Source organism: Erithacus rubecula, assembly GCF_903797595.1.
Source record: "Erithacus rubecula genome assembly, chromosome: 1".
NCBI lineage: Eukaryota > Metazoa > Chordata > Aves > Passeriformes > Muscicapidae > Erithacus > Erithacus rubecula.
This window is the reverse complement of record NC_136658.1, coordinates 40,963,313-40,982,281: the sequence shown is the minus strand read 5'-3', so window position 1 is coordinate 40,982,281 and position 18,969 is coordinate 40,963,313. Positions and strand designations below refer to the sequence as shown.

The 18,969-nt window shown below is 39.1% G+C and overlaps 1 protein-coding gene across 1 annotated transcript in view; it reads right to left on the bottom strand.

Annotated features, from left to right (window-relative positions):
• CUL5 (cullin 5) overlaps positions 1-16,781 on the bottom strand; it is a 31,952-nt gene extending 15,171 nt beyond the window's left edge. The window contains exons 1-8 of the mRNA XM_079298723.1: positions 16,402-16,781; positions 8,885-8,994; positions 6,488-6,587; positions 4,956-5,132; positions 4,041-4,182; positions 2,874-3,019; positions 2,716-2,796; positions 1,430-1,523 (exon numbers count right to left, since the gene is read on the bottom strand). Coding sequence (XP_079154849.1) covers positions 1,430-1,523; positions 2,716-2,796; positions 2,874-3,019; positions 4,041-4,182; positions 4,956-5,132; positions 6,488-6,587; positions 8,885-8,994; positions 16,402-16,425 — 874 coding nt within the window. The 5' untranslated portion in view covers positions 16,426-16,781. The remainder of the gene's footprint in view (positions 1-1,429; positions 1,524-2,715; positions 2,797-2,873; positions 3,020-4,040; positions 4,183-4,955; positions 5,133-6,487; positions 6,588-8,884; positions 8,995-16,401) is intronic.
• Between the last annotated feature and the right edge of the window lie 2,188 nt (positions 16,782-18,969).

The following is an 18,969-nucleotide window of genomic DNA, read 5'->3' as shown; positions in this document are numbered from 1 at the left end:
ATGTAAATATTACTTAATATAACAAAAGTATGTGCCCAGCTCATAGCCAAAAATCCCCATTAAAACAGCCCTTTTTTTGTGAGTGCTGTTTAATCGGGAAAACATCACTGAAATCTTTGGGGCAGATAATATCAGAAAGTCAGATGCATAAGCAAAGCACAGCAGAGGACACTATCAGATGTATATATTACTATGTATAGCTCCAGTCTTTAATTAGTTTTCAGCCATCTGCACCTGCATCCTTCACTGAAGCATTTGAAACAGTTCTTACAGACTGAACGGAAGTGCCCTGCAAGCAAGCACTACCACAGGACAGACACAGCCACAAGAGAGGGCTGTGTGAATATAACAGCTTTCTAAAGAAAGGTCCTTTGGCAGATGAACCCTTCTGAAGCTCTGCATTTACATAAGCCTCCTGCATTCTCCCAAAGGCTGTAATATATACTCCTAACAAATTTCACTGCTTTCTACATTTAGCTCTGGACTATTGCCAGAAATCATGCTACTAGATGAACAGATCAGTATGACATAGTTTTGAGGTCAAATATTTTCTTAAATGCTGGCTTTAGAAGTATTTTCTAAAATATTTTAAGTCATAAAACAGTTCTCTCATTTCCATAGAAATGAATACCTCCACAGACATAAGTAAATATTCCCTGGCTGCACAATACCAAGACTTCAAAGAAAAATTAATCTGTGATTTCAGACTTTTTTTTCCTACCTGAATTATAACATTTTAATGACATATTTAGTTTGCTTTATCATACAGGACCAACATAAGACTTCTGAACCACACTAACTTCTCAACTTCAGCAGCAGAGTTAAAAAAAACTTTGGAAAACTTTTGAAAGGCACACAGAGATAACTTTCAATATTCACACTGATATACTGGCTATAAAACCCATGAACACCTTGCAGAGGTTTGGTTCACTTGACCTACAGGTCCTGCATCAATAATCAGAGTAAGAAAAATTTCTCCCTCCCTTTCAGAAAAAAATAATTTATAAAGAAATGTTTCATTTTTTTCTCAGGTGTAAAGAGGTAGTGGGGTGAAACAAAGAGGAAATGTGTTGTATCTGGAGTACTCAAAGAGAAAGTAAAGACATAAGGTGCATTTACCAGTTTGTCAATATGATGCATGTAATTGTAGGAAAAAATAAAGAAAAAAGCACAAACTATTTTCCTTCAAGCAAGATTAGATCTATCCACTCATTCAAATTAGAGTATTATGTATATAGATTTCAAAAGTGATAGGAAAAAATATGAATCAATGATGGTAATTTTTGTGGGATTGTTCATGTGCAATAATATTTTTATATGGAACACTACCACCATCTATTAAAAACAGTAATTTGATATATCTACACACAAATCTATTTTTATGCAGTTCATGCAGGGTTCACCCTGCACTGCTCTTGAAGCCACTTACTTTCTGTTTCATTTCGTTTGATCATGCCTTGGCATTCAGCTAAAATAGTCTCTTTAAAAGATGTCACCAGGGCATTGACGCAGCACTCCATGAGCTGAAATACATTAAACACAGGATTAGCTCAAGCAGCCATCTGAACACTGAAGTCTGATGTGTCTCAAGCTTGCCATGACACAAAATCTAGCCTGTTCTCAACAATCAGCTCTGTAAAATAATTAACTAATTCATGGATTCATATATGTGCAGTTTGAACAGAAACTGTTCTAAACAGGAACAATATTTCTTCAAAATGTTTAGGTTAGTAAATGTGGCAAAGTGTCCTCCCACCAACAATGAGCTTAGTATTTCTGTCGACTCTTTTCTCTCAAGGGAGACACCACTTTTGGAACAGTAACTACCCTACTTCATCTCCAAGTATACATCCAAGAGCTAAGAATAGTTCTCATTCCAGCATACCCTATTTGGACCAGGCTGGATGGCTTGAACAAGGCATTAGGTCTAGAACAGAAACTGCCTGTACGTGTTGGGACCATCTCACCTTTGTCAGCCTCTTTATGCTGGCTACAATTTATACCTGTGTAAAGTGAATGACTCACAGCTTAACAAAAGGTGTAAAGCACATTTTGATCCACTTCAAAACAATGGTCAGATTTAAAAGGTATTTATTTAAAATAACCTGTTTCCTGAACTAATTTCAACACATACAATTGCGACATATTCACTGCAGTTAAATCTTCCTCTAGAAGCTGAACTGTGCAAAAAACTGCTGAAGAGGGAAGAAGGGGAATGAAAAAAAGAAACCCCATCTTTTATATTAAATGGCCATATATTAAATGACCTAAGAGGAAATATATTACATTTTTTATGAAATTTCATTGCAATGAACAGTAACTCTTTCAGGTGTTCTACATGAGCACTGAGAAATTTCTTGCCCAACAGTTTGACAGTTTATTTTCAAACATGATTCTCATCCACTGTTAAACCATAGGAAAACAAATCCACCATACCTAACGCAAACTGAAAGAACAAAAACTAATAAAAGAACAAAACCCTGCCCTTCAGTTCTAACTTTGGATCTACAATGTACTATTAAACACTTGCAGAAATTGTAGATTACCAGATTGAAAGTAATACATGTTTTTGCAACAAATAATTTATGACTAAAAACCAAAAAATAAACAGTTTCAATTTACTGCTATCAAATAATACCGTAACATAAAATGAAAAACCACAATATAACACTATATAACTATGAAATACATAATTTTTTTACACATTATACTCACTGCTTCTACAGAGTTACATTCACGTCTTGTTTCTAAATATCGAAGTGCTCTTTTCTCTTCTTCTTTTAGTTTAGCATCTGCCTGTGCAAAAGTAGAACAGCAATCATTTTGAGTACTAACATGTTCAGTACAAAGTTACAACAGAGCTTTTTACTTACATATTTCATATAATTCTGTACACCGTTTTGTTGTAAATAAGAAGGAGCCTGTGTTCTATAAAATCTCTCTGTTGAATCCAAATATGCTTTTTCAAAGTTATCCCGATATATCTGAAGTTTATCTTCAGGATTAGAACAAAGGTTAACTGCAAAGAGAAAGTCCAAACTTACTCCCAAGTCTTGGAAATTTATGTGGCTAATAATAAGCAAATTTCAATGAGAGAATGAGACTCGTATTAAAAGGATGACTTGAGCAATTTGAAATATCTGATAAATGGACTCTGATCACAAAGGCAACCAAATTTGTCCAATCTTTGTTTCCAGAAACATTCAGATCAACTATGGCAAACTGGAAAAAAATTTCATACTTAGCTCCAGCACTTCAGACACTCAAACTGGGTAACCATAAATACACACACAATTGCAAAATTGTAAGGAAGGAATAAAAAAAGCTTAGAATAGTGCCTAATAAAGTGAAAAGTTCTCCACTTGACGGAACAAAAAGCTTCCTGGAAAGTGTTCCTGGAATCACAATGTCTCCCTCTTTAGAGTTTTCCCCTGTTTTACAAGAATAGGTACAGCAAGCTTATTGCAGTGCTTTGTAATATTTGGAAAAGAGTTTCCACTTTCCTCTCAACTTGACAGAGAAATTAATAGTCATTAAAAAACAGTTAGAACTTGACTTCTATAAAAAGCTGGCTTAGCAAATATTAGTTTAGTTCAACAGGCTAGAAAGCTTTCAAAAGTAGCAGGCAAAGGTGAAATATCACAAAAGTTTCAGAAACACAGATCTGTTCTGCAACAAAAGACTGAAATTCTTAAATGTAGGCTGCTTAGCATTTCTTCTTCAAATCATCTAAAGAATCAGAAACAGCATGTGAAGGAGTAGAGACTAAGTTATATGTGCCACCCCAAAAGTTCAAAAAGTACCCTACTCTTTGAAAACACTGATTTTGCAATAACTACAGATACACAGGGAAATCACTTAGAAGCTAATGACTATAAACAAAACTTAATTGGTATAATGTATAAACAAGCACAACAAAACAATCAATACAAAATGCTGAGATAATTCCAACCCTACCACCACAACTGCCAACTCTCCATGAAGAAAATTCATTTACTAAAGTGAGGAGGCAACAGATCAGTGTGTGCAAGAAGCCATACCATATGATTCTCGAACTCCAATAACGAGCTGGGAGTCAAAAGCTTCTCCTAGTCTTTCAGCATGAACTAGCTTCATTGCACTGTCCTGAAGTCTATTCTTTATATTTGAAAATATGGATTCATTCCACGTATCTAGCATGAGCTGCATATCAGGAAGAAAAAAAAAAAAAATCCTGTCAGAAAGGTACATGCACACCTAAGTTTGTGAAAAGAAATACAAGACATCAGAAACAGAAATCAAGGAATTTATAATGTAATTTTCAGGTCATACACCACAGTTCAGCCACATCAGAACTTGATCTTGTTCTGAACTTGTTATAGAATCCATATTCAGCTCACATTTTAAATTTACCTTATGTAACTGGACAGCTAAGGGAATCAGTCTTGAATTCAAATATTCATTCTATAATTTTCTATTATTTCTACAGTTCTTGGTAATCAGTCAAGCAACCCTCCCAACAATACAACATGTCAGGAGCTGCAATATCAGGTGGTACTTTTGAGGCAAACACCCAAATATAATTTACCATCTGGCAGGCACAGTCTTAGACAAAACTAAAAACTCAACTAACACCACAATTACATAAAGAAAAAGACTGATGGTTTTCCATTACATTTATCCAAGAAGAAAGTTCAGTATGCAAGTAATGCACTGTATTTCATAAAAAACTCTTCATCTCATCTAAGCACTGCAAAGTTTTAAGACTAGTTATGGAGGCTCTTATCAAAATCCTCATCACTCAATGTGCCCCTTTGTACTCCATTGTGTGATTTACTATTTCTGGTGATTGCTACTAATTCTGCTGCATCATATTACAGGATTGGTGCAATTTCATCTGGAGCTACAGAATGCCCTCAGTGCTGTTACTGAGGCCAGCTGTGCAACAAAGCTCTCTAGCAGTACAGCTCACCCACCTTTCGAACAATGCTGTCCTCCACATTGGACTTCTTGTTGCTGCCCTGCTTGCCCATCAGAGTGATCTCTAACTGACAGAAGGGCTTGGGCAAAATGTCGCACTGGGTGAAGAACTTGCGCCACTCCACGATGTAGGCTTTGAGTAGAGCTGTGTCATCCTGGTGACTCAGCACTCTCTGCAGGTGGGGCAAGCAGAAGTGGGAATTTATAAGTCAATTTATACACAAAACATGGGCTTTGTTTATATTGAAGATAACTCCCCATATAAAACTCAAATATATAGATATATCAGACTAAGTACGTATTGAAGTGTCATCTTGAAGTAGTTACTAGTTAACCCATGTCATATGGGTCATTTCTAAAAGGCAAAGAAAGACACCAGGAAAAAAGTACTCAGTAAGTTCAAATTTTCTAAATTAACCGTTTTTTTTTTTCTCCTTTAAAGTCATGTGCTAGTACAACCATATAAAAAAAAAATCATTAACATAAGCCTATAAGGACTGTGTTATGTTCTATACAGTGACAAGTTTTGATTCAATGGCATCTACTAATCTTTCATTAGACCCAGACAGATAGTTTACATGTATAGTTTATTAAAGCCTGAGAACTTAGCTACATTGCACACTGGCTATTATAATGCCAAAAAACCCAAAAAACTGTCTCTCAAATAACAGCCAACACAAACCACATCAAAAGGCTTCAGCTCAGCATTGCATTTATGCATGTAAGCAGGTAAGCTGTGGAACTTAAAAAGCAACATTTATAGGCCTGGTTATACAAAGACCTCTGTAAAAAACTATTTTCCTTGAAGCAAAGCCTTAGTGGTGTAAATCACTTAATTAAAAGGATAAAATAAAAGTGTACAGAATCTTTCTAAACCTTTGTCACATGATGCTTTAGAATTTCTTTTTTTTTAATTTCACAACTCCCTCTTTAAAATCCCTCATAGCAAAAGATGTTTTCTGTAGTATGTGTTACAAACACATGAATTTCCTTTGAGTCTGTTGACAGTGTCACTCGTTTGGAGGGAAGCCCATAAAACTGGACAGTTGAGCTTGCTGAGTTGATAGCACAGATATTTTGTGTACACTGTACATATGGCTTATTTTAAAGCCATCCATGAACATGCCAAAATAGCACTGAAGCCATATATATATGTATATATATTTTTTTTTTACAGACTAATTTCTTAGGGAAAATTCTGCCTCTAGAAGTTTTCAAGTAGAAGAAAATTCTGTAAGTACTGTTAGATAAAGAAAAATAATGCTGTGGTTTTTTTGTTGTTTTTTTTTTACTGTAACACAGAAATCACTGCCCATCCCAGCTTCAAGCACGCTGAGAAAACAATGAGCCAGGCAAGTGCTCAAGGCTCTTCTCTTTGTCAACAGAAGTTTTCAGGGCAATTATGGTCTCCAGAACATCACAAAATTTCAAGCAAAAAAGCAATGCACTTAAATTCAATGAAAGTCAAGAATTATTTGGCTGTTTTTCTAACAATGCAGATAGAAGTTATGAAACATTAAGAACTTACTGCTTGTGCCTGTTTAATAAAATCAAGGATGTCTTCCTTCAGAGCTTGATGGATTTTTGCTGGACCTTTATCATCCCACAAGCAAACTGCATGTACATCTCTAGAAAACAATTTATCCACCTTTTAGTAAAAGCTACTCAAAATTTAATGCTATGAGGCCTAAACAATCATAATTTCATCATGTCTAAGAAATTAATACACTTCTAATCTGTCACTGTTAAACAACACACAACTAGATCCAGTGACACATGGGAGAAAGCATGTTTGCAGAAGAGAGACTGAAGCTTTAAGAAGGAAGCAAGTTACTGCAACATATTTAGGACAAGACTATGGTCAAGAAGATGTGTAAGACAATTCTGTTCCCAGTACCTATTCAATAATCCCTATTAAGGGCAAATTTTAAATATTTTCTTTGACAAAGACAGACATCACTTGCCAGTAACAGCATTACTATTCAACCCATGCTATTCTAAAATGTTATCATTAACATGCAGCCTTCCCTGACAGTTTTAAAATCCAAGCACTAGAACATCCTACAAAGGCAATAGGTCTTCCTCGTGAGAAATCTGAACCCTAAGGGATCAGGTAATTTAAAAGACGATTTAATTAGCTTAATAAGCTCACTCAAAACATTTCATGACAGTGGTACATTTTCAAATGCTACCACTTTCAAATGCACTGAGAAAAGTTACTAAACAGCACTGCAAAGTAAAATTCTGCATTTTAATCAACATTCAAATGAAACTTTTCCTACCTGACAGCCCAGCAAGTGTATCTTAAGGCCTATTCCTTCCATACTGAAGACTAAATAAAGCAAGTTACACTCCTAACTATATATCAAATATAACATGGCCTAACAAGCCTTTTTTGACTCATTACCATCCTCTGGTTTTTCTTCCACCTTTCAGGACTAAGGCCACATCTCTGCAGAAAAGAACCCCTATACTCTAAAGCTTTTACTTTGTTTCCTATTAAATGAATACACTTATTTCAACACAAAAGCAGCTTTTTTAGTTTAACTGAAAAGACAAAATTCAGAAGTTCCTTTGACACAGATTGAAGGTGCTGGCCCAAGGTTTACAGAGGTCTAACCTCTAACTGGTGAGACTTACACAACATTCACAGGCAGAAAAGGTGTTACTGTATTTAGAATGTCATTGTTTCCTGACAGCAGTGAAAAAAAAGCAGTACCAGATAATTATATTCAAAGGGCATGTAGAAGACACCTACAGATTTTGCATTTTTATTAAAAATCTTAACAAAGAACACTGTCCAAAAATATAAACCAAGGGAAGTGGGATCCTTTCCTCCATAGCTTTAATCTAGCCCCAAAGTTACCTAAGTTCTATTCAGTAACTCAGTTACAAGAAAAAACAACAAATATAAAGTTTCAATTCCAGTCAAGAATTATTGAACTAGTTATTAAAAATTAAAGCAATTATTTAGAACTGAGTTTTGACCTTAACTATACCACGTCCCTGGCAACTACTACAACAGAGATATCATAAGATACTAAAACCCATCACATGTTAAATTACCTTGCCTCTCGGCTGGCAGAAAAGTGTGACAGGTGCATTAAACTAAGTGAAAAGAGTCACTACATTGTCCTCATCAAAAAGAGCAATAAAGACAGAGTGCAACAAGACTCCATTTCAAAGAAAACCTACTGTTGTCACAGATTTTAAAAACAGAAAGAAGAGTCTGCAGATTTAAGTTACTACTGTAACTGAGGGCAAACAACTCCATTGAGACAAAGACTATTTTAGATATACTTCTTTTGTAACTCGCTTCCATATCATATTTGCAAAAATCACACAATGTATGCCACAAAAAAATAATCACCTAAACTTCTGGAAAAGCAACTTTGTGCTTTTTGGAAGGAAGAAAATGGCAGGGTTTATAGAAAGCACATTAATACCAACATTGTCTAAAAACTTATATTTCATTCTTAGGATAAAAAAGTATTCAAATTATACCAGTTAAACTGCACCACCCTGTTACTTCAGTTATTTTAGAAGAAAGCCATTCAAATCAGAATAATGTAACATTCAGCAAACAGCCTTTAAATGAATTTACTGAGACAGCAGTAAACATTTTCTCTCTAATTCTAACAAAAAGTTTGTGGCAAGTACAGAAGCTGTTTACTATGGTCGGCTGAAGTCAAAAGCTCTGCTGTTCTTTCTTCATCCCACTTCCAAAGACCTGAATCTCAACAAAGCTCTACTTTTGCACACTTACAGTGATGTTGGTACACTTATTCCTTAATAAAACTTAAACTTGTATTTTTGCACTGTGTTTCCACGCAATCTCTCACATAATTTCTGTCTGTATCAGGAGTAGTTCAGTAACTGTATTCCCATCATACAGAAGGGAGTAAAATACAAAAAAATTACTTACGAAAACAGATCAAACCATTGCTGCTTCGTGACAGACTCCTGACGAAGAAGTTTCAGAACAATTGGGCGCATGGAATCCCATTTGTCTTCAAACTGAAGTGAACCTTTATTCTAAAAGAAACAACAAAAAAGTATTGTTAATAAACCAGTATCTTATTTTGTCTTTAAGGATTGCAGTTTCTACAGTTAACATAAAAATATTTTCTCAGGTGTTCCTCATAACCTAGCATTTAAGCTACGTGACCACAGTTGAACACTTTTCACAATAAGTATTACTTTAAGAAGTGACAGAGCTATTATTTGTTTCAAAGAAACTGCCAATTTCTTCATTTAATCACTGCCTTAGCTACAGTGCAAAGCTCTGGCCAGTTTTCTTCAGCTGTCAGTGGAGTTATACACAGACAACATGGATGACACTTGGAGCAGCTCCACTGTTCCAACCCAGATACCTACAGGAGAAGTCAGGAGGCAGCTGCAAACCTGCCTTGCATAGATTTCCCTGATCAAAATGGCAGACAGAAGTTAGGATGGTATTATGGATGCTATCATGTACCTTTTTTCTCTCACTGTGCATTTGGCATCAGCAGCAAAGAGGGAGGAAGGAAGCAGAGTAACGCAGGAGCTGCTGTATCACAGACTCCCTTCCTGTGGGTTAACTGGCCACAAGACCAAAACTACCGCTGGTGCAGACAAAAATTATTTACACCATGCTGAAAAATCTAATCCAAGGTGGATTTCTCAAACTTATGACACAAATTAAGAGAAAAGCTAAAGAAATGAAGTGCTCCCATATAATTCTGATTGTTCCAAAAAATCTCACAACAGTATTCAGACTAACTTCTATTATTTAAAAAAACTCAAACAATACAACAACTTTGAGAGAAAAGCAGTAGTTCTACCACGTTATGATTCTATTTGCTTAATATAATTAAGCAAATATAATTAAGCATTAATAATTAATTGCTTAATATAATTAAGCAAATTATTAAAAGAATAATTAAAATTAAAAGAATTAAAAGAATACACTGATTGAGAGTTCTGTGGCAGAAAGACTACTGGTTGAGTTATCGGCAGGGTTATGTTCCAGCACACTGTTTACTTTTGAACAGATCATTGTCTTGGCTAGAAATACTACATTGGACACAATTCTCTCCAAATAGCAACTAATACAGTCTGTTTGAAATTCTGGTAAGTGCACTCTTCTGCAACTAACACCTCTTCAGATAAACAAGCACAAACAGCACACCAAGCTCCCTCAATCACCTCCTTTTTATTAATTTCTACATGGAAATTTACAATTAAATCTATTCTTATGTATTCAGAATAAGCACAGTTTGACAATCATATCCCCTGGTGTTCTCAAGTGCAATGATACCTCATCTTCAAGCTACAAAGATACAACAGGGACCACAGCAACCATTTACAGCCACAGCACCTGGAGGCCCCACAGTGTTGTGGTAGGTACTGAACACAGTTTCCATAGAATCAGCCTCTGTTGATAAAGTCCATAAAGCTTTCAACATAAAAAAATAAAATATACAACTGTTTGCCTATTCAGAGACAGTTTTATCTATTCTTTTCCACTGCAAAAAAAGAAAAATAAATTGAATGCATCATGTTTGAAAATCATCAACTAAATGTTTCCCCTATACAGAGGCAGCTTTACAATTACTTCCTAATGTTTGATGCATTGCTCTAATCTTTCCTAGTCCCATGAAAATTGCTAGCTTCTACTTGCAGATACATCTGTTCCAAGTCTCCCTTTGAAGGATAATGAGCATAAAATATCAGCTACTTAACAGTTACAAGTTCCAGAAAAGGAATTATAAAAAAAGTACAAACAACTTCCTCAAAAGTCTTCCTTTTGAATGAAACATCGCAGACTGCTCAAGTTTTTCAGAACAGATAAAAAAAATCTGTTCTGCAATTCTTGAGAAGTGCAATCAGCTCTTCACCTGAACAGAGCTGGATAACCTGAATGCTCTATCTTTGTGAATAAGATTAATTTCACTGTAAGACATGGGGAGGAGGAGGATGCAAACACAACTGTTTATATGATTTAGATTGTGATTACCTACTTAATCCTAAGAAGCACAAATAAAATTCAACTTCAAAAAACCACATGTCCACTTGTAACCAGTATCTGCCTACTTAAAAATAATTCCTCAAATAAAGCTTATCCTGAAATCCCATTAGAGAAGTTTAAGAAGTTTAGAACTTCGTTTCCTATATGCAGGAGTAATTTTTTCCACATTTACTTCTTTATTCTTTAATTAAGCAGAAGATGAAACTAAATTAATGGATAAAAAACTCTCCTCAATTATTCTTTAAGTTCAATAAACAATTCACAGAAATATAGGATAAGCTGAGTTGGAAGAGACCCATAAGGCCCAACAAGTCCAATTCCTGGCCCTCCATAGGACCATCCTCAAGAGTTACATTATATGCCTGAGAACATTGTCCAAAAATGCTTCTTGAATTCTGCCAGGCTGGTGCTGTGACCACTTCCCTGGGGAGCTGTTCCAGTGCCCAAACACCCTCTGGGTGAAAAACCTTTTCCGAATATTCAACCTGAACCTCCCCTGACACAGCTCAGGCCATTCCCTCAGGTCCTGTCACTGTCACCACAGAGAAGAGATCAGTGTCTGCCCCTCCTCTTCCCCTCACAAGGAAGCTGCAGACTGCAGTGGGGTCTGTCCTCAGTCTCCTCCAGGCTGAACACACCAAGTGACTCAGCCACAAGGGGGTCCTTTCCTTCAAAGACCCTTCACCATCCTTGCTGTCCTCCCTTGGACACTCTCCAATAGTTCAGTGTCTCTTTTATACTGTGTCACCCAAAGCTGCTCCCAGCTCTTGAGGTGAGGCTGCCCCAGCTCAGGACAATCCCCTCCCTTGCCCAGCTGGCCATGCTGTGCCTGATGCCCCCAGGACAGGGCTGGCTCTCCTGGCTGCCAGGGCTCTGCTGCCTCATGCCCAACTTGCCACTGACCAGGACCCCCAGGTCCCTTTCCATGGCTCTGCTCTCCAGCATCTCATTCCCCAGTGTGTCTGTACATCCAGAGTTGAACCATCCCAGGTGCAGAATCTGGCACATTTCCTTCTTGAATTTCATCTGGTTGGTGATTGCCAGCCCTCTGATTTGTCCAGGCCTCTCTGCACAGCTTCCCTGCCTTCAAAGGAGTCAGTGTCTCTTCCTGGTTTTGTATCATCTGGGAACTTGCTCAGTGTCCCTTCCAGTCCTGTGTGCAAGTCACTTATGAAGATGCTGAAGAGCACAAGGTCCAAGACGGAGCCCTGTGGAACTCCACTTGTGACAGGTCTCCAGTCTGACATCACCCAATTCCCTAGAATGAACCAGTTGCTCACTCATCACATGAAGTGTTCATCCAGCTGTGGGCTGGACATTTTTTTCAGAAGGATGCTCTGAGAGACAGTATGGAAAGATTTACTGAAATCAAAAAAGATTACAGCAACATCATTTAGGTAGATTTACGATTCCATGACATTACAATTTTATACAGTAATTAAATAAGAAAGGGGCATTAAATACCACCCACCGTGTATCATTCCCACTCATTAATTCCATCTCTATTTGTGCACAAGAGAAAACAGATTTTATAGTAGAAGAGGAGGTCAAACAGTGGCAATTCTTTGCTGTTACCAAAGTCACACATGCAATTTCTGAGCAATTTTTCTTTCCTACTTTGCTTCCAACCACAGTTCCAAAGGAAAGGTAAACAGGACAATAAGGCATAACTTCGATGAAATAAAATTACTCCACTCAGCAAATCTTCTCTGAAAACACAGACTACAGCTGACAGCCACAGCCTGGTTAAGTAGTCATTCTAGTGTTTAAATTTTAATGCTTTGAAAAATAACTCCACTTACGAAATATTTTGTTTTAAAATTTACTTCATTAAATTTGTTCATAAAGATTTAAAGTTCCATTTTAACACTACATTTTACTTGAAATACATACTACTTCACACAATATGTTTTTCACTGTTCTTCAATTCTACACATAAGCACTTAAACATAACAGATACAACAAGGCAAGGCAATACACCAAAACCTCATGCTACTCTCCCTCTGAACCCCAAAAGAGAGTTCTTTGGAACTGTCTTTGCTGTGTACTCTCTTTGTTTCAGGCCACATGGAAATTCAGCCCTGGTCTCTGCCAGATGCTCTACACAGTACTGTAGGAAAGTAGTGTTCTCTAGTTCTTACTGTACATCTGAGTAACATCTTCACCTTTACAATTTCATTGTTTTCAGACACTGTTTATACTAAAGCCAGCTCACAGAGGGATGGAGTAGGAAATGTGATGTCCTAGATGGAAACAAGCACTGTCTCATTAATCTCTGCTACACGTAGCTCTAAAAATCAGTGTAATGCTTGTAGCAAGTTTCTACTCAAAGCAGAAAAGTAGCCACAGGAAAAGCTTTTGTATGTAACCAACTAGCGTGCAACACTCACTGGCTTCTTAAGGATATCCTAAATGGAAATACCCAGGAAAAAACAGAGAAACTTAAAATACAGATCTGCAAACATATACTTCAAGTCAAAAGATTCAAAAACTTCAAATGTGTTTCTAGTTGTCAGTGACAAACAGTTGAAACTGATGCAAAGGTAAACAGTAATTCTCATTTCATTTAAGCACAGGGAAAAACTCTTGCTTCCTCCACTGCTTCTTTCCTAATATCAGGCTCACGCTGGAGTTCATCTTGCAAGGATAGACTCCTGCATTTGCTGGCAGCTCCATAAATGCTCTACAATAGTGTCAAGATCTGCCAGCATAGATTCAGCTACAGGTTTTCTTTGTCCTACAATAAACTGAGGTGCTTTCTGCTCCGCAAACTGCAGAAAAACTCAAGTGTCACATGGGTGAATTGGTTTAGACGATATCATCACTGCAAAGAGAACAAGTTACAAGGCCTACAGGGCCCCTGAAAAGAAGTACCTCACTTTAAAAGTGTCATGTGTGTTGAGACAAAAACCTCTAGGGGACTCTGCCAGAAATGGCTTGGTCACCTACCAGAAAGCCACTGCCTCAACGAGGGGAGCAGCTCTGCTACAGGTAGGGCAGGCACCAGCTGACCCTGTAATGGCTCCTACTAAGTACTGCAGCATTGCCATCACATTACAGGCTGTTCTGTCTCACCAGGATTCAACATGATTGGTCATTCTAATTTTGCATTTAAAGAAGGCTCTCCAAGAATATGCTTCTCACTAAAAAAATCAATTTACAATTAGAAAAATTAAACACTAGTGGAGTTTAAAGATGCCCCCTAAAATTATGACAGCCAGTCAGATTTGGATTCAGCTAGTATATGTTAATAGAATTAGAAAGGAATATTTCAGTTCATTTTCTCAACTATTCAGAAAGCTGAACCAGATGAAGGAAAACAAAAGAAAATGCTCAGGTCGTGTTCACGTTGGCAAAACTAAGACCTGTCAAACTTAGATTTGATTATGCAGGCTTATTTGGAAAAAATATGGGAAAAAGATTTTAACAGGTCTCCTTTCTTATCCTGGGATTTTTACTGTGTCCAGACATTGCTTTTTTTTGCCTTAAAGATGAAAGCAGAAGTATGTTGGACAGACTCAGAAGGCACAAGGCACTGCCAGGCAACACTGACCTGGAATCAACAGTTTGCTTCTTGGAGAGAACTCTGATGAGTGGAACTGGGAAACAAAGGACTTTACCTAGTTCTAATTCTCACACTGGTTTATCCTGCCATTATAAACAAAGTCAAATCACAGTACAATCTTTCTTTCTGTAAAGTGAGAATCATAGTTGATTGTCACTGGAAAACTCCCTAATTAGTAAGCTAAGTGCTTAATAACACTTTGATTGACCAGAAGGGCCTATTTTAGAAGATAACTCTCTGCAGCATTTTTTCTTAAAAAACACTGTGCATATTTATCTTATTGTCAATATCAAATATTGATGACTCAAAGGCCAGTGGCAAAAACATGGCTAGTTAACAAAGACTTCAGTTTGGCAAGAGCCACCTCACCAAGCCAAGGCCTCTGTTTTTACTCCTTACTGCTCTTTCCAAACAGCTGAAGTGCAATGCTGACAGAAGTTGCAGGCCTGTTTCTCCTATCTACTGTGGGCTATCCCTCCACCATGTACCATCAAAGCACGTGTCAGACTTTCAAGAAATATGTTCAAATGTACAAAGTGATTGTCTAAAACACTAACAAGTGAATAAAACTGTCTGAGCCCGGCTCTGAGCACATGGTTTCCCACAAAAAAAGGCATTTCTTCTAATTTTTTCTTGCCTGTGTTCTTGGGTTCCTCAATTTTAAATTTTAAAATTATTTTTAAGTATTATCTGCTTAAATATTTAGCAACCTCTTAAGGCACAAAAATATATAGGAAATAATTTAAATTACTTTCAATTACATTTCAATTTCAAGGAAGATTTTTTAAACATATCTTTTTAACATAGAGATTTTATTTAATATCAGGAAGAAACAAGGGGATAAATTATAAATTACTTCTCATTTCTTCACACTAAATGTCTCAGAGCAATAAATAAAACCAGCAGATTCAGGCTAGATTTATACATCCAAATTAGGTCAGGTTAAAAAAAAATCCAAGCAGCACTTCTTCAGGACCACACTGAACTATAATACAGAGTGCTGAACACATGTTTATGCCTATATCTACATATATATTCAATTATCAACGCCTCAAGTTAAGCAGGAGGCCTGCCCTAGGCCTCTCTTAGCACGGTAGTTAAGCGGTGTTGTAGAAACACTTAGAGGAGGCATTAATAACACTGGTTTCACGCCAGGCCCATCTTCCCTGTGCTAGCATGGCCTCAAAGGCCACACAGAGTCTCCTCCTCATACATACCGCAGAGATCAGGACAGGCAGTCCTGAGCTCAAACACCGGACTGTCCCACTGAAATCTTCTGTTCCAACCTGCGGCAGCTTGGGGTGACTGACATCTGACATCAAACGCCGGGAAAGTGCTTGAAAACATACGACTACAGAAGCAAAGCTGCTTAACGTAAGCGAAAGGCCTCCAGGAGTTTTCCTTTGCAGGAAAACTGCAGTTAACAAAAAAACTGGAAGACGGCAGCCACACCACTAAAGGCACCTGCCCTCAGCGAAGACATTTTCCAACTCTTTGTTTAACTTAAAACTCATTTTCCGTACGCCCGGATTTTCCTAAATAAACAAAGAGAAGACACCGTGCCCTGTCTATCGGCGCGACGCAACGCTGTTTCCCAACGCGGCGCGTTTGGGAAGCGAGAGCCGGGGGCAGGGAGCGCGCTGCTGGCAGCAGCCGCCGCCGGGGCCGGGCCGGGCCGGGCCGGCAGCCCAAGGCCGCTCACCTGCGGGGGGGCCGTGCCAGCGGCAACTCCGGGCAGCGGCACCCGCGGCCCGACCCTGGCCCTGCCCCGTCCCCAGCGCCCTGCCCGCCCCGGCCACCCGCAGGGCCGCCCGGCCCCGCCGCCTCCCCCCTCCTCCCGCAGCGCTCGGCCGGGCCCCGCTCTCACCTTTAAGAGATTAGACGTCGCCATGATCCCCACTGCGGGGCCTCCCCGGCCGGCAGCGGCGGCTTCTCTGCTCGAGCTCGGTTCGGCTCCCACCGGCCGCTGCCGCTTTACATGGCCCCGGGCCGCCCGCCCGCCCGGCCGGACCCGCGGCGGCGGCAGCAGCGGCGGCGGCGGCCTCAGCGTTGGGCTTCCCTGTCCCGCGGCGAGGCTCGGGGAGCTCGGCAGCGCTGGGACCGGCCGGGTGCTCCGCACGCAGCCGCCCCTCAGAGCCTCATGGCGGCGTCCGCCCGGGCGGCGCTCGGCGGCCGCGGCTCCATGGAAGGGGCCGGGCCCACATGATGCGGCGCCGGGAGCGGCCCCGCCGCCCAGCGCGGCTGCGGGCCCGCCTGCAGCGCCCCCTGCCGGCCCGCCGCCCGCGCCGCCCGCCCCGGCGCCGCTGCCCTCACGGCCCCGCCGGACGGGGCGCTGCGGTTTGTAAGCACAGAACTAACTAACTAACTAACTAACTAACTAACTAACTAACTAACTAACTAACTAACTGAAGGAGGGGTGTCAGGGTGGACCAAGCTCTCCTCAGTAGGGCACACATGTTCCACCTCAACATGAGGAAGAACTTCTTTTGCTGTGAGGGTGACGGAGCACTGGGACAGTTTGCCCAGAGAAATTGCAGTCTCCCTCCCTGGAGAATTCAGCAAGAGTGTGGACACAATCGTGTGCTGTAGGATGGCCCTGCTTGAGCAGGAGGTTGGACCAGATGATCCCCTGTGGTTCTTACCAGTCTGACCCATTCTGTGATTCCATCACCGCATCTTCAGAGTTGGAAGGGACGCACAAGGTTCTTCGGAGTCCAACGCAAGGGAATATTTAGTAGAAAAAGTCCGTGCTTAGGCACATTTTGAGAAGGATTTGGAAAATGTCAGGATTTTTTAATATAAAACAGAATCTCACTTTTCTCTTAAAACGTTTGGCCTTTGCCTAAAAATGTACCTTGAAGTAAATTTCACCAAGTTTTCATACAGGTTCAGAGCCCTGAGAGCTGATGCTTCCTGTTCCTGAGGCACAGACGGCCACACCACTGGCCACCAGCAATGGCAGCCCTCCCTTCACCTCTCCTGGGGCACGGGATTTGAAGATAAATTCATATTGCAGAGGTAGGGACCTTCAAGTGTAAGAAAAGCTGTTACAAAATATTTAAAGAGTATGTATACTGTTGTGGAAGTTTTGATAATGCTGACCAAATGTGGCCTGCAGCCTCATTAAAAGAATAAATGATGATAGTTATATTAAGGCCTTCTTTTAATTGAGAAGTGAAAGTGAGATGTTGAATAATCTCCTATTTTGACAAGGTTTCCAGCTTCCAAATGCTCCAATTAGTTAATGATTTTTTTTTCTTTTCTGTTATTATATGTTCTATACTATCAGTATTTAAGTACATGGTATTTATTGCATGCATAATGGATGTGGTTATACAGTTTTGCATGTAGTACATAATTATGCAATATAGATCTAATTATATTATACACTTTCCACTGCACATGTATTCTACAGCAATGTGAATTAGGAGGCCTCCAGCAGGGGCAGTAAAATGTGTGCACTGTGCATTTGTGCTTCAGCCTCTCCTCTACCCAGCCTGTTACAGGTATGTAAGCACCAGAGAAGCTGAGATACAGGTAAACACTCTACGGAATGTCACATGGAAGCAGCCATTTCTGTGAGCCATTACTCTGTGAACTGATTCATTCTCTTTTGCCCAAACCCTTAAAAAACACGAGCATTTCCAAGTATTTGATTTTTTTTGTTAGTTTCGTTTTCTATTAGTTTCTTTTTTTAGTATATGTTTGCTATTAATGCCACAATGCAATGATGTTTATAACTGCTTTTGATACATAGAGCCAGAAAATGAACTACTATAGACAATTTCATCTCAAGTCCCTTTGATGAAAAGCTTAGAGTACAAAACCACAACACAAATAATTAGAATGCTATAACTGCAAATTTTGCTTAACCAGCATTGAAGCTAAATGAAGTTGGACAATGCTTTAAAATGCTGTGTTTGAAAATGATGGATTTCTCTGTATTTGCACTTTTCATCCAAACTTACCAAATGTTGCCACAAAAATGTGGGAGTATCCAGGATGCTGCAGCACCAGCGTACCAGGGATCTTTTCTAAGTCCCCTTAAGCACCTGGTAAATATTATGTAACATTTATGCTGCTGGCCTGGATGGGTCAGCAACGACTGTACTGAGTATGAGAGTTTGTGCATCCTGCCCAAATGTGCTCTTGTGCAGTAATTGTGAATAGGCTAGCCAGGAATAAAGAGAACTTGAACATCTGAGAAGTAGAGACAAGGAAACACTGATGCTTTTTACTGATACTAAAAATAGTGTACATTTAATTTTGCATGGTTTACATGCAAATGTTTTACATAGTAAATTAATTGTAATTGGTTTGGTTTTTTTCCCTGTAGATCTGTGCATGAATTTTCTGGGAAGTAAAGACATCTATGAGTCTTAAGGTTTTATAGTATTTTACCACTTCAGGTTGCTTTGACAGTGCTCAGCGTTAT